The following is a 21,003-nucleotide window of genomic DNA, read 5'->3' as shown; positions in this document are numbered from 1 at the left end:
TTGAGATGATTTCCCTCGAAGATGATCTTTAGTTCGAGTAAGTGATATTTTGCAGCATTGGACACAAAAAAACCAATAAGTGACAAAGAAACAGGATTTTGTCGAAATTTGTTGCCGTCACAGGATTATTTCCCCCAAGTTGTCGTTCACAAATATGGAAACGGATTTTATTTGCGAGTATTAGTACATTAATGCGCTTACTCAGAGCAAGCAAAAATCAATTAAGAAAATATTAAAAACATCATTCCAGGTTTGCTATGAGCTACAAGTGCATATTAAGCCTTAAAACCTCTTTAAAATCATGATTAAACCGAAATATATACATGAAAGTTAGTCCAGTCTAGAGAGCTTCTACCACCAACGAACCGACATGCTACTGGAATGAGATGTCACATCAGATTGTCGGTATATCCAGAGTACTTCCACAAAACTCCAAAGCAGAATGTATTGCGCATTTCGCCACACATTAGCCTCCTTATTCCTAAGATTATTTTCGCTCAGGTCAGATAAATAGAACCCTGAGGTTTTAAAAACTTCTAATACAACTGAGTAAAAGTGACTCTCTCTATCTCTCTAAGTTAGTCTGATCGATCGTGTAAGTTTTTTTAGCACTAAATATGGTTGGTTGGTTGATTGTCTTTAGTAAGGATATTTTCTCCGGCAAAAGCACTAAATATGTCAAAGTGATAATCTGCTAATAAAGCCAAAGTGCAGATCCATACAATGAGGCCAAGTTTTTTTTTCAGTAAGCCTTTTTTTCAGCAATGCGAATTGTAGGCCAGAATGATTAAAAAATAAACAAAATTCAGCTTGAAACAAGTTTATTGAGCAAAGATACAGCCATTATTACTTATCGGATGCATATGTTTTCAAGTTCAAACACTTACAAATTCAAAAAAAGACAAAGCTAATTTTTATAGCAGCTTGGTCAAATCGCGGAATCAAAACAAACGCTTTTTAGCTGAAATAGCTTCATCGCTCATCATCACACATCTATTTCAGTAAACATTTTTTTTTTATTTTCGGCGTGGCGGCACATTAATTCATCTGTTTGGAATGCGGAATAATTACCTCACGTATTGCATTTTATGTGATCATCTATGTATGGACACAAAAAAAAAAACAACCACCGCCGCCGAGAAGCGTTGTTTTGCATGCACATAATGAAGAAAATAATGAATCTCAATGTGCGGAAAAGTCAAGGTCTCGCTGATGTTTCGAAATGGCTTTTTGATATACGTTTCATCCCAGCGTCATCCGTATCGTCCAAGATCCGATGTCTTGTCCCCACTATAAACCATAAATCGCCTCCCCAACGTGACCGACATCAGTACATGCAAATCTCCGCTCACTTACTGACTTCGGTGGTTCGAGTTATCACTGTCAACCGAGTGGATTGCCTTGATTTTTAAGTACATTTTAATATAAACCTCAGTCACCACCGCCAACTCCGCCCGCCACCAACACCAGCGGCAGTTTGTCGTACTATTATCACATCAATCAGTTGACAGTGCCATTGAATGGCTCTTGCGTTGTTAATCGATGATTGGCTGACTTGTTGGCTGGGTTGATGAGTAGCTTGGTGACGCTTTTAACAGTCAACAGCATCCAATTGATAATCGTTAGCTCATTAATGCGAAAATATACGATGACGTGACGAGATGCCTTAGGACAGTGTTGCCATTTTAAGGGGATTTCGTAGTCCTGAACATTTGTGATGCAACAGAAGTCAACACATCAGTACAAAGGTAATTAATACAGACAGCCTAAATGTATGCAATTCCCTACAATGTTTACCATAACGTGCAGAACCTAGCCGGTAATCATATCTGCCAGGAGCGACAATGCAGCCCAGCAGGACAGTCTAATTAGGTTGTCATTCAAAAGAAAGCCACGTGTGTTTGTGTGTGGCGGTGTCAAATTACACCTAATCGTTCCTCGAATCGTATTCGAACGCGCAACCGTCGTCTGGCCTGGCGGCTCTGTGCGGAGGCGTCTTGAAGGCATTGGTCACACACTCGTCGCAGCTCTCACCTTGAACGCGAGCCGAACGACACGAGTCAAGACAACGCAACGGCAGCGGGATTTATGAATGAATCGCGCTCCAACTAATGAATGAAATCCTGAACTTGAATGAACGATACACTAAACAGCGCGTTTAGTATGTTTTCGAGTCGAGGTCCGCCTCCGCCTGGCAGTTCATAAACAACAACGCGTCTCTTCGGGCTTCGGGGGTAGGTTTTTCGGTGGTGGGCTGCCGTTATATATGGGTAATTAATATCCGGCGACTAGTAGCTACCTACGCCTAGCTGTCTAATAGAGGTGCGAGCGACTCTCTGGAGTATGATTGTGTTGTTTGGAGGAAATTACACGCATAGTTTTACGGTTACTGTCGGGTGCTGCTAAATGGCGGAACGTGATGTGTTGTTGCAATGTCATAGCGCCCACTAGCCGCAGCAGCAGCACACCTCGGGAGTTTGTTTTGCTCAGTGCTAATATGCCTCACTTAAGTGGTGGAGATCTTGTCTGATTGCACTCCATGTGACACATCCATTAGGGCGGGTGGGAATGGTTAATTGTGAATAATTTTTCACCTTGAAGTTCAGTCCAGTACAATACACATATAAGAAGTTCCTGCTTGATGCGGAAGAGTTAAGAAGCAGTGGAGGAGAAGTTTCCAGAATTTGAAACAGAAACTACTAGTTAGCAGGTGATTGAAGATTTCAAAACCAAAAATCGTTTTCAAAGACATGATATTAAGCGCAGTCCAAAACAATACACAGTCAGGAATCCTTATTCGCGGATATTTACACGGGTATTGCATTTTCCGGATCCCTCGGTGCAGGGCCACGTAGTTTAGGATGTATAAGAGGCATTTCTGCTTATATGCATTTAATAAGGAGTTCTTGCATTCTGTTTATTCCATACGAAATTTGAAATGCCAAAACATGCTCCCTAGAGCTTTTAAAACGAAGCGCGAAAATACGAGTATTATTTTTAGACAGCGAAAACCCTCTATCCGATTCCGTAGCTGTTCAGATATATTACCCTGCTCCTATTTTCTTTCAATAGCATAGTGACGGGTCAGCAACAAAAAGCAAATCTTATGAGTCTTATGAGTTAACTTCAGAGATCTTTTGAATCAACGTACGATGTCTTATGGATCAATACCGGAGATTTTAAAGAATAAGTCCTCATATATTATGGCATAAATCCAAACGTCTCGTGAGCTCAATTTTCTTCTTCTTCTTCTTCACATTTCAAGCTTATTGCTTGCTCTTAAATTAGTGTTCTAGATGAACGTCCACAGTTATTAATTGAGAGCTTTCTATACCTGTACCATTTGTGTGATTGTACGTTCTGGCAAACAAATTCTTTGTTATGATTGCTAAACCTGTTTCTAAATTTCAAATTAATTTATTCTTAATCTAAATTACAGACGACACATAATAGTTGGTAATAACACGTCAGCTCAAACCCATTTCCAACATTAGACATTAAACCATCTGAATGCTAAATATAGTGCAATTTCCGTTGTCAACATTCTTTGAACCCAACACCCATTTCGCCCCCTTATATTGTGCTACACAAGTGCAGCCAAAACCATAACCGGAGTCAGCGGAAAAATTATACGCCTTGCACCCAATGATTGATCACTTGCCAACTACTAGGTTAAAAGTTCTCGATCGCACACTCGATGATCACCCTTCGTGGGGGTGAGTGCCAGACACCTCCATCTCCTCCGGATCGATTTACCAGGCAATAATGCAATAAAACACGGGTGTGCTACGGCATGATCGATCAGCAAGCAGAACACCACCCCCTCACAGTTGGTGAATTGAAAATTGAGAATAATTGCGGTACCGGGCAGCAGCAGAATGAGGTTAAGATTATACCTACAGTGAGACACGCGTGTACTAACTTCGGCTCTGTTGTTGCCTTTGAGAGAGCTGCCACCCATTCGGAAGCCCATTTAAGGCTAGAACTGCGCAACCGTCATGCAAAATTGCCTCCAGCACGGCACGATCGATTCGGCGTAGGTGGTTCAGAATGAATTCAATGGAATTAGCGAAATGTCAGCAACACTATGCATTAAATGACTAAAGATTTAATTTTCTTAATGGCTCGCTGGATGAATGGAAATGTGTTCACACGATGAAAGAAAGCAACGATGGCATATCGAAATCGAATTCAATTTTCATGGTAAAACACAATGTTATGTGGGAGTAGGACCATAAAACAACTAGCCAATTTTGGTTGATTTTACAGCTCGAAGCGCTAATAAGCAGCTTATTTGTCAGAAATAAACAAAACTAAAAGTAAAATATGACCGCGACCGAACGGGCCACTTGATTGCATGAATGGAAATGGGTTTCGAAATGGACGCTGGCTGAGTTTAAGAGGGGGAAGCATTCGAGGGGAGACAGACGGCCAACTTACCTGTCGCCTCCACGGATCGCTTAAATTGTGCTTTCGATACAGCTGATTTTTTTTTTGTGTTATTGTAGATATTACGGTGGTCATTGGTTTCGTTGTAGGAGTTCGGTCGGGGAGTTGAATGGTGGCAGTAAATTAGTCGTTCAGTTCGGGTTGCGCAGAAATTTGGAGCGTGGAACATAAGATGTTAATTCGACAGAAACGGAAATGGTGAGTTCGAACGGTTATTGGTATTTTATGGAGATTTTTATTGGTGGACATCGGTTGATGGAAATGGAATTGCGCAATTTAGGAGACAGAGAGAAAAACAGGTTACGTGAAAATATATGCTCAAAGATCAATATTGAGAGTCAAGACAAAAGAAATGCTACATATCTACGGTTTCGAAAACTGGGAGCATTTTAGACAAAGCTTGGAATGCCACTTTAATTCCAATTAATTTTGAGCTGAGCAAAATGAGCCAATTCGTTGCACACCATTACACTCATGAAACGTGTGACATTCCGAAGCTGTTGAAAGCCAATCGATTCTTTGTTTAACGGAAACATCTGAACAAATACTACCTGGAAGAACGAACGCAAGCTCTACTAGAGGAAAAATGAATTCAAAAGCCTCTTTCTTGAACCAATGATAATCAATCAACTATGGAGATCCAATTGAGATGATGTGCCATATACTGGCGGTAGATGTCAGTCACTTACCTGGAAGTGCAGGATGATGGTCCATATCAGACCGAGTGTGAGCTTTGGATTACCGTCGACGATGTCCTCCGCCCGGATGTTGACCAGTTTGATTTTTTTGTAGCGCAGGAAATCGAGCGCCATCTGTGCGTTCTGCAGCATGTGGAAGCGCATTTTTCCCTTCTCCCTTGGCTGGAATGAAAGAGAAGAGTGATGTTATTTTTAAAACTTATAAGGAACAGATGGACATTACAAAGCATGAAACTGTTTTACCATATGGGCTGGGCGTACCAAAAGTAGCATAAAATACCTAAAAATTGGTTTAAATTATTTCTCTGACGCAAACGATCCTAACAAGCTCGATTTGCTTTTTTTCCCTTGATTTACTTTCCGTACTGAGTACCAATGCTACCGACGCCAGGGATCCAGCTCCCACACCTGGACCCTACCTATCGACACATCTACTCATGGACCGGAGACCAGCGGCTTTACTTCCCTGCCGAAGGAAAGCGTGATCAGCGTGAAAAGCGTTGGCGGCACCAACTGGGATTGAACGCAGGCCCTTTGGGGTGATAGGCAATCACGCTTCCCACTAAACCATCGGCGCCGCTTAGGTAGCTTTTTTACGTCTAACGCCTATGAGCCATTAGGCCGCGGCCACTAGTCATATGTCATTAGACCGAATGGCACCCTTTTTCGTCCCTCAAGGAAGGAATAAACTCCGGAACCAAATCAAGCGTTACTTTCCAAATCGACGTATCTGATGTTGTAAACAATCACTGCAATCGACCAACCTAATGGTGATGTTAGTTTGCGTGGGTGAGCTAACAGGGAAGATGGATCATCGATTGAACTGGTTGTTACAAATTCAGATAAATCGATTTGAAATGTCCGATTGGATAAGCAAAAAAAAAAATCCGGATTTAAATTTCCCGAGAGCTTTGACTTACAAATATAATGTAATTAAACTTCCATTATTGACTAAAAGCATGGTCGGAAAAATAGACCACTTCTAAGCTACACAGAAAAAAAAAAATAATTTTAATATCACATCAAAGTGGATGCACTTCAATCGTGTCGAAAATATGATGTAATATTACATGCAAAAAAGGACAAATTTATCATTAATACAGTGCATGAACTGACATTACGCTGCTTTTACTGCATTTGTTTATTATTGTGGCCATAAAAATTACATGAGATTTTCGACATGATTGAAGTGCATCCTCTTGGATGTAATATTAAAATTTATTTTTGCTGTGTAAAAGTCAGTAGTCAATCAGTTCGGACTAGCATGAAAATTGTCATACAATCTCCTCATAAATTCTTCAAGCCAACTTTAGTCGCTAATACGGGATACCCTTACAAACGTCGCTAGCCACAGCTGAAGATTCGTATTCAAATTTAGTTTCGATTCAGTTTAGACCTGAATGAAGACGAGCTATTTAATTTTTACGTTCCCTAAACCTAACCATAAGGGACGCAAATTATTTCCTTGTGGTGGCGTTGCCATCATTGTTCATAAACGAATCAAACATAAAATTCTTTCTTCATTTGAAACCAAAGTTTTTGAAACTTTGGGAGTTTCTGTTGAAACAAAATTTGGACAACTTACGTTTATAGCTGCCTATTTTCCATTTCAATGCGAAGACTGACAGAACTATGCAGGTAAATTCTCAAATTCCTAATCTGACCTGTTAGAGCAGGAGTACCTCAGGGGAGCATTCTTGGGCTTATATTGTATAACATTTTCACTTCGGACTTCCTGAACGCTTCCAAAACTCAACTTATAATATTTCCACATAAGCCTAGAGATTTCTTTTTGAAACCTAGTAGTAGTCACATAGTAACTATGAACGGAGTTCCAATTTCCTGGTCAAACCAAGTGAAATATCTTGGATTAGTACTTGACCAAAAATTAACTTTTAAAGATCACATTGAGGGCATTCAAGCCAAATGTATCAAATATATAAAATATTTGTATCCTCTTATAAACAGGAAATCCAAACTTTGCCTGACGAATAAACTTCTAATATTTAAACAAGTTTTTAGACCGGCCATTTCCTCATAAATTCTTAGTCGCTAATACGGGATACCCTTACAAAACGTCGCTAGCCACAGCTGAAGATTCGTATTCAAATTTAGTTTCGATTCAGTTTAGCACTCACTCTCTGGACGGTTGTAGGACAAAAGGTCGAAAGTTCAAATGGATAATACTTCGAAAAGGACAAAAGGTCGAATTGAACTTAGATGGACAAAAGGTTGAAAGGACAAGAGTCAAAATGGAGAAAACTAGTCAAATTTATGCTATATGTAGCGCACGCGTTATTAACGATTTGGCGGAATATTACACGATATTTTCGATAATCATTTTATACAATATTGTATGAAATTTCGATGTTTATGCCAACTATAGCTCAAAATTAAACGAGAGCAGATTTTACGCGACAGTCAAAATTCAGATTTTTTATCGGTGTGTAAATTGGATGGCTAACTCTCAAATATTTTCTCTTCTTTAAATCATGAGCAGTTCTTTGGAAAATTATGATAACAAATAGCTACTGTGCGTGTCACGGCAATTTAAGAGACAAATGACTGTCTTTCTCTAGAATATAGCCTTTCATTAAATCACGAGCGGTTCTTTTTGAGCATTCGCATAGTTTTTTTTTTAAGTTCTTCTAAACTATGAACGAAAGTTTTCTGAACAATATATTGTCAATTTTGATATTAGTTTTTAAAACTTTTATCCTTCTAAGTAAAATTCGACCTTTTGTCCATTCAACCATTTATCGGCCTTTTGTCCATCCGTCCATTTATCCATTCGATGCTTTGTCTCTCTAAGTTCAATTCGACATTTCGTCCATCCTAGCTTATGTCTCTTCGACATTTTGTCTCCCTCAGCTCAATTCGACCATTTGTCCCTCTGAGTTCATTTCGACCTTTGTCCTGTAAACGATTGCGCTTTCATTTCTTCTACAAAATATGCATTGAAACATCACTTTTCAAGTGCTGCAAGAAGTGTATCCCGTTCGAGTCCGCAGCGTGCTCTCTTGCCGTGCGGATCTATTTGCTTCTTGCTGAAGGAAGTGTTACTAATACCTAAGCTACAACAAATTTAAACAGCACTTTGCAGTGCTCAATATACCTGTAAAATTTCTACCTTATTTGACTCTTATTCCTCTTCGATCCTTGTTTGGACCCTACCCGGGGTAATAGTTCTTGGATATCGATTTGGAAAATTCCCCTTCGATCCTTCAGATTCTTATAGTAATCTGCTTGGAAATCTATTTGGATAAAAAATTTACTGCCGCCATGGCGCCTAAGCGTAAAAGAAAAGGGCAATCTCTTGATCCAACTTCTAATGAAATTAATTTGAGCAATCAATTTGATTTGCTCCCGGATGATGAGAATGATCCATTATCCAGGAAAAATTCTAGGAAACTTTCCCGGTTTAATGCCAAGAAGGAAAAGATTCCCTTCTATTGTGATAACCACTACTCTTCGCACGGAAATTTTGAACTTCGTGAAATTCAAGTTTTCACTGTAAATTGGCCGTCGGGGTGAATGCCGTGTATTGGCTGAAACCTTGGACGGTATCTTACTGAGAAGCAACATAATTATTTTACCTACGACACCAAAACTGAACGTGTGTTCAAGGTTGTCATGAAAGGACTACCCAGTGGTGAACTCCTGGATCAGATAAAAAATGAACTGGCAAAATGACTTACATTCCAAGTAATCAAAATGAAAATGAAATCCCGTCCTGGGGATTCGCGCAACGAGATTTCTAATGATTTTTATTTAGTTCACTTCAAGTCTAGTGAACTAAACAACCTTAAGGCCTTAGAAAAAGCTAGCCTTATGCTCCATGTCCGATTGAAGTGTGAACACTTCAGGAATACTGGAGGAAGTTTCCAAAACCTCACCCAGTGCAATAGGCAAAAAATTACTACATGCCAGCTAAATGCATGAATTGTGGTAATTCCTCTCACGTAAAGGACGACTGTCCTGTGAAGGAAGATCCTAGGAAATTCAAATGCTCAAATTGTGGTGAAAACCACAAATCCAATTTTTGGGAATGTAAGCAAAGCGATCCTACAATCTCGTTCTAAGCGACAGGTAGGTAACGCTCCACGTTTCCGACAAGGTAAAAATTCCTCTGCTGTTAACAACGGTCAGCGAGGAACAAATTCTACATTCGTACCCATAGGTACAAATATCACCCTGCTTCAAATTCTTCATCTACTATATACCTGCTCCCCTCGCTGCTTACCATGTTCAGTGAGTAAATGTTACTAACTATGCTGCTATCGCAGCGGGTAGAAATCAAAATACTAGCCAACTTAATTCCAACAGAAATTTTGATAATTTTGACTTAGGAAGCAATACTGCTCTTAAAATGGATTTTTTTTTTTTCAGAAATTATTAATTGACATGGTGACTGATATGTTAAAAACTAACTCCATGCTTGATGCTATTCAAACTGGAGTAAAATTGGCTAATAACATTGTCATGACTTTTAAATTTTGTAATGGATTTTAAATCATTAAATATTTTAAATTGGAATCGATCTCTTAAAGATAACGAAGACGAGCTATTTAATTTTTACGTTCCTTAAACCTAACCATAAGGGACGCAAATTATTTCATTTATCGTAAATGATCGTCTTGATGGACCTTGTGGTGGCGTTGCCATCATTGTTCATAAACTAATCAAACATAAAATTCTTTCTTCATTTGAAACCAAAGTTTTTGAAGCTTTGGGAGTTTGACAAAATTTGGACAACTCACGTTTACAGCTGCCTATTTTTTATTTCATTACTGACAGAACTATGCAGGTAAATTCTCAAAATTCCTAATCTGATCGACTACCTGTTAGAACAGGAGTACCTCAGGGCAGGGCCCCACAAAGTCACTTTCAATCGAAAATCATCAAGTGACGATGAAGCTCTCAACCATCACTTTCAATTGAAAGTCATTCTGTCTTCTCTTCGAGCAGATCCCCGTCAACATCAACAGAACCACTTTCGATCGGTTTTCATGCTGTTTTTTTTGGCTTGACTTCGTGTTCATTTCTTCTTTCATTGTCAAATGAACTTACTTTTGCATGGAAGCGAAGCTGTTTGATCCGAATTCGCGCAGTTTTTATTACTTTTGTTGATTGTTCACTCGGTTCATTTAAGCGTGTGCGCATAGATCTGTGCACGTGGTTGTAAAATTTATCATTGTTGAGTGGTTTGTTTACCCATCAATATGGGTACTTTTTGAATCGGGATGACGTCTAGAGATCCAAAATTGATATGCGACGCCATTTTTAAATCCAGTTTAAGAAAAAGTGGGAAATGCTGTCAAATACTTATCAATAAAGGTATTTTTGGAATCGGGATAATGTCTAGAGGATGAAAATCGATATCCGACACCATTTTGAAATCGAAGATGGTGGCTTCCGATTTACGAAAAAGTGGAAATACAGTAAAATACTCATCAATATTGGTATTTTTGTAATCGGTATGAAGTCTACAGATCGAAAATTGATATGCGACGCCAATTCGAAATCCAAGATGGCGGCTTCCGATTTCAGAACAAGTGGGAAATATTGTCAAATACCCATAGGTATTTTTGGAATCGCGATGACGTCTAGAGGCCGGAAATCGATATCCGACGCCATTTTGAAATCCAATATGACGGCTTCCTATTTCAGAAAAAAATGAGAAATGCTGATGCCGTCCCATCAATATGGGTATTTTTGGAATCGGGGTGACGTCTGGAAATTGGAAATCAGTATTCAACGCCATTTTGTAATCCATCAAATACCCATACAAACGGTTTTTTTTTAAGAATCCGGGTAACGTCTAGAAGCCGGGAATCGATATCCAACGCCATTTTGTAATCCAAGCGGTGGCTTCCGATTTGCGGAAAAGTGTCAAATACCCGAAAATATGGGTATTTTCAGGATGGGGATGAGACATAGATGCCGAAAATTGATATCACGCCGTCTTTTTTGAAATCGGGTTGATATCTAGAAGCCAGAAATCGATGTGCGATGCCATCTTGAAATTCAATTTAAGAAGAAGTGTCAAATAGCCTACAAAAGGCACCGAACATCGATTTTCAGCATCTACGCTTGGTCCCCGTTCCGAAAATACCCAGTATTTGACACTTTTGTGAAACCCGATGGCCGCCATATTGGATTCCAAAATGGCATCGAATATCGATTTTTGGCATGTACACGTTGTCCTCATTCCGAAAATACCCATACTGTAGGGTACTTGACACTTTCTAAACCCTGATGGCCGCCATATTGGATTCCAAAGTGGTATCTGATATCGATTTTCGGCATCTACGCGTTGTCCCTGTTCTGAAACTAACCATATTGTAGGGTATTTAACACCTTTTCTGAAACCCTATGGACGCCATATTGTAGTCCAACATAGCATCGGATATCGATTTTCGGCAGCCACGCGTTGTCTCCGTTCCGAAAATACCCATATCTTAGGGTATTTGACACGTTTTAGAAAACTTGATGGCCGCCATTTTGGATTCCAAAATAACGTCGAATATCGATTTTCCGCACCTTCATGTCGTCCTCGTTCCGAAAATACCCATATTGTGGGGTATTTGACACTTTCCCTGAACCCGATGGCCGCCATCTTGGAGTCCAGAATGGCCTCGTTAATTTAATTTTTGTTCAATATAAAATAATATATTATTACTACACCTAATCTGGATGCCTTCCCTATCGGCAACCTATATTGTGCGGATATTATCCGGATACTATATTTTGATGCCTGCTTTTTTTTAAAAATATTTATTATAGTGAATTTTAGCCTAAAGCTAGTTCATCTCTATTTTAATGCCTGCGTCGTCAGGTCGTGACAAGTCGAATGAGCCCCGAATTGAAGTGCAAATAGAAAAAAAAACGAAGGAAGCAGTTTTCGAGTCATTCATTGCGTCAATCGAAACAAGTCTTTGCTTCAAATGAAATGAACTGAAGCACTCGACGAACGAAACAAGTGATAGTCCTGTCATGTTTGAAAAGAGGAATGTTCATCGTGACTCGATAACAAGAAACATGATGACTTACACGAAAATGATATTGCTCGGAATGAAGCGATTTGCGGAGAGTTCATTTTCTTTTCTTTGTTTCGAAAATGCGGAACCCTGCCTCAGGGTAGCATTCTTGGGTTTATATTGTATAAAATTTTCACTTCGGACTTCCTGAACGCTTCCAAAACTCAACTTATAATATTTCCACATAAGCCTAGAGATTCCTTTTTGAAACCTAGTAGTAATCACATAGTCTCTATGAACGGAGTTCCAATTTCCTGGTGAAACCAAGTGAAATATCTTGGATTAGTACTTGACCAAAAATTTATTTTTAAAGATCACATTGACGGCATTCAAGCCAAATGTAACAAATATATAAAGTGTTTGTATCCTCTGATAAACAGGAAATCCTAACTTTGCTGAACGAATAAACTTCTTATATTTAAACATGTGTTTAGACCGACTATGCTTTACGCTGTGCTTATATGGTCTAGTTGTTGCAATACCAGGAAAAAAAAACACTTCAAAGGATTCAGAACAATGTTCTGAAGATGATTTTGAAGTTGCCGCCCTGGTACAGTACTACTGAGCTACAAAGAATTTCGAATGTTGAGACTTTTGAACAAACGTCCAACAAAATAATTAATAATTTCAATCATCACTGCTTGCTTAAATCTATCCAACATAATTCAAAATATACTTACAAGATGTTCGCCAGAAAGTACTTCCAAGAGCGAAAGAAGGTTGTGTCCATCGCGCAGATCTTCGAACAGATCGTCTACTCGTCGGGAGGCCTAGAGAAGGTGTTAGAAAATTGAAAGATAACATGATTAGTCTTTGCATGGCTTCCACTGCACGCAACAAAATAGCGAAGGCAACAACTGCTCTACTGAACGAAACAAATATATTAAAACAATAATTATAAGAAATCGTTATCACATGCTCCGTAGCGTGGCTTTCGTGCCAAAGCCGACTGTGTGGACGTCTCGCTCAACGCGGAACTTCAATTCCAGTTTAGATAGACTAGAGCGAGGGTAGCATGTGGATGCGCCGAGCGAGCGACGGTTAGGCTTGATCGGCAAATGAATTATTCAAATCACACGCAAATAAGCGAACTGAAATCAAATGGTTGAAGCTTCCGAAGGCTTCCAGTCAAGTCTACAACAATTACTGAAGCGGTTAAATCAAACGAAAGCAATAGAAAGAGGAAGAAAGGTACAATGAGAAGAAAGATAGTTAAGGAAAACCACTCAAACGACGACGACAACAACAACAATAACGACAAATAAAAGAACAGAAGAGCTTCTCTTCTCCAAACTTACAGCTGGCGGACAACAGGGTATTCCATTGATGGCAACACATACATGTAAGTGGGTGTAGGTCTGTAAAATGAATTTCGAAAGATTTTAAATTTTGAATGATCATTTTTGTGGTGCATTGACTAAAATAAAATTAAAGAACGGAAAAATTGATGGAGTAATATTCAACTTAAGCCATTTGTGGTGCATATTTAAGCTGGTAAATCAACGATAAATGTACTCGTTTGTAATCGAAGATCGAGTAAAAAAGCAATACAAGCTGAAAGTAGAAAAGTGTAAAATATGCACACGACACGGAAACAAGAATTAGCATACCTTGAGATATTTCCAATGCTTTTTTTCAGATTTCGATTTAGTGAAATAACAAATACAGCAGTAGTAGCATCATCAGGAAGGGTAGGCATGTAAATAATGACCATAATTATAGTTAATTAACATGACAATTACGTAAGTACAGACGCAGACGAGGATAGTGATAAGACAGGGGAAGCAGGAGGTGTAAATCGGTTTAACTCGGGGTAAGTAATAAAAAAAGTACTACAACAACAATACAAAAAATGAACCCCGAGGGAAAAATGGCGACATGACACCGAACGGAATCACACGCACACATCACACGACGGCAGCCGCGATTGGCAGAGATAAATGCCCAAAAACGGGTTCCGCGTGCATTGATTAAAATAAATTGCCACATTCGGCCGTCCGCGAAACGGAGACGCAAAACCGACCCACAGCTTCTCGGCTTTTTTTTTGGTGACATCCAACAACAGTAGTCAGTCAAGTACCTAGTGGCAAGAATCGCACCGCAAGCTGCACTTAATTAAATTAAAACAAGCTAATGACCAAAAGTGGAGCGCGGTTTTCGGTGCGGCTGTCTGGTGTGTGCGAGTTGAGTTGTCATGATCGTCGTGTAACAAATGAGGCGGAGATGCTTTGGTGCGCGGTGGATGACGGATTGTTTTGAGGAGGTTTTCGAGGTATTTCTCACACATTTTCGAAGGTACGATTTTTGTTTTGATTAACCCGAGAAAGCAAAGAAGACATGACAGAACAAATTTGTAGACTAATTATTGTCCCATCTCTATCAATCTCAAACTGATTAGAACAAACAGAACTGTCCTGTCTGAACAAAATGTTCAATGTTAAAGTAATTTCCTTAAAGTTCTTACCCAGACATCTAGAATATTCGTAAAATAAAGATGTTTTCATAGCACGCGGGATTTGTTGTTTTTCAAGATGTGTCCCGAAAATAGATTGCTTCGAACATATGGTTTATGAGATACGGCTAGAAAATTTTGAACTTTTCTGCCGGAAAATCACTACATTATATCATTGAACAAAGATTACTCCGCAACCAAACTCATTATGTGTGTTCTTGGCCCACTATTTTGAACAGATTTTAATGTAATATTTTATTGATTTATCAAAATATATTTTTTAATTAAAACTACACTAAAGAGATCGATTGTTGGAAGGTATTCAAATTATCAAAAGAGGGCCATTTTTTATAACGCTTAAATTATGTTATTTTTAAAGATTCTGAAATTCCCTCCAACTATCTACGATAGGGTTTTTGATCTAATTTCCGTCCTACTAAGCACAACCCGCGTTTTACCTCTCTTTCTTGAACGGGCATGAACGATGAAACTTATGTCCTGGAGGATTTCAAGCAACTTCCAGCCAAAAATCTACAGCTGAGTACTTCAGGACTAAGAAGGAATCGAAATTTCCCAAAAGATACCTTCTTTGGCAAAGCCGGCGCCGGTGGTGTAGTGGTAAGCGTGACTGCTTTCTAACACCCCAATGGGTCTGGGTTCAATCCCAGCCGAGGTCGGTGGGATTTTTCTGAGGCATAAAAATCTCTGGTCACGTCTTCCTTCGGAAGGGAAGTAAAGCCGTTGGTCCCGGCCCATGTGTGTTGAATGGGTGCGATATCTTTCGCAGGTGTGGAAGCTGCCTTCCTGCACATTCGATTGCCGTCAATGGATGGCAATCGATGTCCGTCGGTGATTGGCACTAGATTGCGGAACAGAGACCGACGTTAAATAAAGGAAAGAAGACCTTCTTTGGCAAGCAATTCGGGAAGTACAGGATTGTTACGAGAAATTTGAAATTAAATCCGCGCCAAATCCGCGCCGGCTTTAAATGAAAATCGCGCCAAACCCGCGCGGTTAGCAGTGTCGGTGGTGTAGTGGTAAGCGTGATTACCTCTCACCCCAGCAGGCCTGGGTTCAATCCCAGTCGGCGCCGCCGGGATGTTCAGAGGCATAACATCTCTGATCACGCCTTCCTTCGGCTTCCGTTGGTCCCCGGTTCATGAGTTGATGGGTCGATAGGTAGGGTCTAGGTGTGGGAGCTGCCTCCCTGGCGTCGGTAGCATTGGTGCTCAGCACGGAAAACAAGATCGACGGAAAACAAATCAAGGAAAAAAAAAATCCGCGCGGACTTTACATCAAAATCGCATAAGTCGACCGAAATTAGACTTGCACCCAGGTTCAGACGAAAACAAGAAATAACCTAAGATGTAGGATTGCAGGAGGACAACAAATAAAGTAAAGGAGACTTCTGTCAGCGATAAACGTTAATTTTTTGTCAATAGTATAACAAGCACTTATTTTATTGAATGTATGCATCAAAACACTAATAATCTTCATTAGCATTTATTTTAGCCAATTTTTCCTTTTCTGATTTTTCCTCCTGCTCAATGTTATCTTTTGCTTCAAAAGAACTTTTAGGAATGATGTTTCTGGATTATTGGATGTCATTGTTCTGATTTCTTTTTCCATCAAATTCAAAATATCTTCTTTTGCCTTTCTTTTTTTCCGATCTCTTCTTCTTGTCTTTTAATGTGGTGTCTGATTAACTTCCTTTCTTTTTCCTTCTTTTTCTGAGCTTCCATTAACCTTCTTTCTTTTGTTCCTGCTTAGTTTCGTAAGGTTTCCTCGCGAACTTGGCATTCAAAATTAAGTCCTTCGAAACAACCAATTTGGTTACATCATTATCAAAAAAAAATGCATGCCACTCAAAATATTTGTACGGTTAATGAAATGCTGTTCACTAAGCCTAGTTCGGTTCTCTGGCATCAAATTCTTGGATAGTGAAAACTTCCTTTCTACTTCTGCATTGGAATGCGATACGCATGTTACAATGTTAAACAATATGCTGAGTTCTGAGAAACTTCCATCTCGAAATAGAGGATCCAGAATTTTCAAATCACAATCTGAATCAAACGTTTGACCTGCCAATTTCAAACTTGAAAGTACAAGTTACTCGTGTTTCTTAGATTTGTATAATTTGAAATCAATTATTTTTGACTAAACGGACGATTTCCTTGATGGAGTCCTTATTAATGATTCTGCGAACCTTGAAGTTACTGACAAATCTAACAATGAAAATAAACAGGCTCATGGTAGTTTACTCATTCGCTGGCCCCCCTATTTAACGAAGTTCACCATGGGAAAAGTTCGCGAGTCATAGTGAGTTATCGCGAACTTTTCCATCACTGTTGGTGCTCAGCACGGAAAACAAGATCGACGGAAAACAAATCAAGGATAAAAATAGAAGATCTCGGAGCATGCAAATGTTTGAATACAGCGTGATCTGTATTAATAGAAATATTTAAAATTAAAAACAAAAATTCATGATTCGGAGGCTGAAATTTTTTTTAGAGTCTTAGACATTTTTTCGGGATTCTTCGTAATCCTAGATTTCGACGAAAACATCAGAAAATGATTTTTTATCAATCTGGGACTGATAAAAATAGTCAAAATGCGGGATTTGGAAAACAAAAAGCCAAATTTGGTAAAAAATCAATTAAAGAAACCTGGAAAATTGTTGAGGGCCTCAAAGTTTGAACAACTTTTTATGGAAATTTAGAAATTATTAAAAAAAAAATGAGAAAAATTCATTGGAGTTCTGACTAGAATCCTTAGATAATTCTGAGATTGAGCCATAAGGAATTCTCAGAAAAATATCAAGGGAAATATGAGGAGAACTTCAAAGATAATTCCTTGATGATTGTGAGGAGAATTGTACCGGGATTGTTAAGAGAATAGCAGCTGAATTTTAGGGAGAAGTTAAAGTGAATTATAATTATAATATGAAGCGTATTCTGACTTCAATTTAAAAACGAATGTTGAGGAAGATTTAGAATATAATTTCTAGGAAGTTCCGAGAAACATACCATTTCATCGAATTCTGAGCATAATAAAAACAAATGAGAACTTTATAGGAAAGTTTGAACATACTTATAGGAAAGTTTGAACATACATAAACAATTAAATTGACTGCAAAGTCGCTAAACAGTAAATCAAAAAAAAAAAAAACAAATGAAAAAAAAACAAATGAGAACTTAAAAAAAATTCTTCAAAAATTCAGCAGGAAAATTCCTAGGTATTCTTAGGAGAATTCTAAAGGATATCTACGAGATGAACTAGCCAATGAGCTAAAAAGCTCGCTAATAAAGTATTAAAAAAGAAGGATATCTGAGAAGAGTTTTTTTTAAGGGCATGCACATTACATCTGGATTGGACTTGAATCCTAAATAAAATTACAAACAAACTGATTAAAATTACGCAAGTCTTTCTTCTGGTAAATACTCGTTCTGTATAACTGATTGATTCTAAAATTCTTGAGTTAAAATTAATTAGAATATTTTAATAGCTCTAATGAATTTTTAATGTTCTGCTACATACTTTGATATATAAATCATTTAAATATTTCGAAGTTACATGCTTTAGAATTTAAAACAAACAGCTGTTTATCAATCTACGGGTTTCTTCATGCCTGAAATATTATGGTGCTTCGCTAGCGATTTGGATTTTTACAGATTAACTTTTTACCATGGTCGAAAATTTCATTTGGAGAACCATCTTCAAAGGACTTCAAGAGCATGAGAGGACGCATCTTTTGAAGGTTGCTGAGAATAGCTAGATGTTGTTTTTTTCTCAACAATCTTTAAAATATGCGTCCACTTATGTTTTTGAAGTCCTTTGAAGATGGTTCTCAAAATAAAATCGAAAAAATAGAGCAATAAAGCTGCATTTTCAGAATCACCCTAACTAAATTTCGAAAAATGTACATCGAATGATATGTTGATGAGAAGAATTTTAATTTCTTCAGCTAAGTTGCTGTTCGATCGCACCATCGGTGCCGGGCTCTGCAACATTTGAATATGGAAGCGACTACAAACAAATGCCCCCCACCCCCCTCCCACCGTGATGATACGAAGCGATGTATACTGAGCAACACATTTGCAGCTATGCTGCTCGTTGATTCTGTGATGGTGATTTTGAATGTTTCGTTGTACTTTTATGTTTTGTTTATATTCACGTACCTACTGCAAGCATTGTTGGTCTGTGATTAGTTTGATTGTTTTGTGATAGTACGCAAGAAAATAGAATTTTGTCCGAAGAAATATAATCGCCTTTGGCCAATCTCCTCCAGTCACCATTAACACAACATAGGGCCTAGTCACATCCGAGCCAAACCGTTTATCGCTAATGATGTCAAATTCAGATCGTTTTATCTTATGACCCATCCAAGGACAACCTGCGACCCACTAGACCGGACCTGTTACCGGAATCACAACATATAGATGGAGAAATGCTGTTGTAGCACATGGAAAGGCTCACTCTTGCTGCTTTTCAAGGATATTTGTACTTTTTTCCCTATGCATCAACATAATAAACAATTCTTCACAATCCTCCAATATGGATGAGTTAATATGATAGTTTTCGAAAGTTATTTTAGTGCAAAATAGCCATTAAAATGATGACCCAAGCTTTACCGAACATTCGGCTGTTAAAATACCGGTAAAATATTATCGAAGGCGATGATATTAATCGAATCTTCCATACACAATTCAAGCCTTTTGTGAAACTGTTTAACTTAAATCATTCTTGTCACATGTTATTTTTTTCTAGTTTAAACTTCATCTAGTCATCGGCACAGTTTTGTTTTTTCAAAGTTCGAAGTTTGGGCCACAAAAACAAACGATCTCATTTCAAGGGCCATCTAAATTTGAAAACATTCGGAATTTTACGAAGTGCCAAGCAATCGCCGGTATTATTTATAGTTTGAGCAAGAGTTCAATGCAAACTCCCGTCTACCCTGAACCCGTCGTCGTGTTCGTCGACATTGGGAGAAAGGTTGCCCACCACAACTCGCAACAAATAAAAGACCATGCAAATTCCACCAACCAAACCAAACAGCAGTTTGAGACGTTGCTGCCGCCGCCGCCGCCGCCGCTGCCGGTTTGCCACTCACTATTTGTCTCTATCCCTCTCTGTCTTAGGTTCGATAGAATAGTGCACGGCAAAGCAAATGTGTGCGTATAGAAACACCTCAATCGTTAAAGCCGCAATGCACGCCGTCGTTGTAGAGGGCAACGCACTCAGCTCCTCGATCGCGCGAGCCAGCTCTCAAAGTTTCAAGTCTCGTGACTCGTGATTTGGTGGAAGAATGTTGGCCGTACAACAGCGGCTATCCCGTCCCGGTATTGTGCGGTAGGGGTTTCTGTGGAACAACAGCCGACAGAAGCACTCTCGACTGACTTGGGACTTGAGCTGCCTGCCGGTGAATGGTTGCACATATGGTTCCGCTTACGTTTCGGAGGAGGTTTTTGCCGGGAGGAACTGACTATAGCGGTTCTGCCTCCGAGTAATATAATTGAGTGTGGCGTCGATGTCGTTTCTCGTTCGTGCATGATTTATGTAATTTCTTCGGTTCGGGTGTTTGCGTTGTGGTTATAAATATGCCAGATCAATGCACCACGCACCAGATGGGTGGCGTCTTCGGGGAAACGATGGGACAGAGAGCATTGATTAAGACGTAATTCTAGGATAATCTGAGCGATACAAATTTCAGGACAGAACAGACTGCTCCGGGTTTGAGCACGACCTCATCATTCCAAATCTGGGCAACAATGCCAACGACACCATGTATTACACACATCGTCGAATTGAACGGTACCTCACGATGATGACGACGACGACGACAGACCATTGTCGGTTACAAATAATCAATTAGTACATGGCTAATTAAATCAATCCGAACACGTGTTATTGATTTAGAGTGACGCTGACTGCTATTCGTAGTCAGCCAGAACATAAATGTCGAGTAATCGATATGTATCTCGTTCGCAGTGAATACAAGATTTCTCGCTAACTAGGTTGAAACATTCGCTCGAACCTTGTCGATGGCTGCCGTGGTGAGGCCGGCATGGCGCATAAATTTTGCCATTACGGACCTCATAAATTTCACACTTTGTTTTATACTTGCATAATAAACTTTTCCTTGGGAAGTCGGAGACAGAGGAAGTCATCTTTTCCAGCTATTTGCCACCGTTATCTCATCTTTTTTTTATAACCGGAAAAAGGTAACAAACTCAAGCAGGAGGTCTCCTCCTAGAGAGGCAGCAGGGGTCGAAGCTGGTTTCTTTCACTTTTGGTACCATCCATCAAGAAGCTCTTGAGAAAACCCCTCATCGGAACCTGCCAATTTCAGTCGTTTGAGTTAAGT

The 21,003-nt window shown here is 39.2% G+C and overlaps 1 protein-coding gene across 38 annotated transcripts in view; it reads right to left on the bottom strand.

Moving 5' to 3' along the window:
* The window catches only part of shot (dystonin-like protein short stop), a 483,119-nt gene that overhangs the window by 174,421 nt on the left and 287,695 nt on the right, over positions 1–21,003 (bottom strand). For 23 of the 38 annotated variants that reach the window (XM_065235656.1, XM_065235655.1, XM_065235632.1 and 20 more), the window contains exons 4-7: positions 13,798–13,815; positions 13,486–13,545; positions 12,868–12,957; positions 5,139–5,309 (exon numbers count right to left, since the gene is read on the bottom strand). In XM_065235656.1, coding sequence (XP_065091728.1) covers positions 5,139–5,309; positions 12,868–12,957; positions 13,486–13,545; positions 13,798–13,815 — 339 coding nt within the window. The remainder of the gene's footprint in view (positions 1–5,138; positions 5,310–12,867; positions 12,958–13,485; positions 13,546–13,797; positions 13,816–21,003) is intronic. The other 15 variants (XM_065235662.1, XM_065235639.1, XM_065235643.1 and 12 more) reach the window with 2 other exon arrangements.

The sequence above is a fragment of the Ochlerotatus camptorhynchus genome, unplaced genomic scaffold (genome assembly GCF_037179485.1).
Source record: "Ochlerotatus camptorhynchus isolate MF236.1 unplaced genomic scaffold, CSIRO-AGI_Acam_v1.1 ptg000503l, whole genome shotgun sequence".
Lineage (NCBI taxonomy): Eukaryota > Metazoa > Arthropoda > Insecta > Diptera > Culicidae > Ochlerotatus > Ochlerotatus camptorhynchus.
Note: the sequence above shows the minus strand (reverse complement) of the source record. Positions and strands in the feature narration are given on the sequence as shown.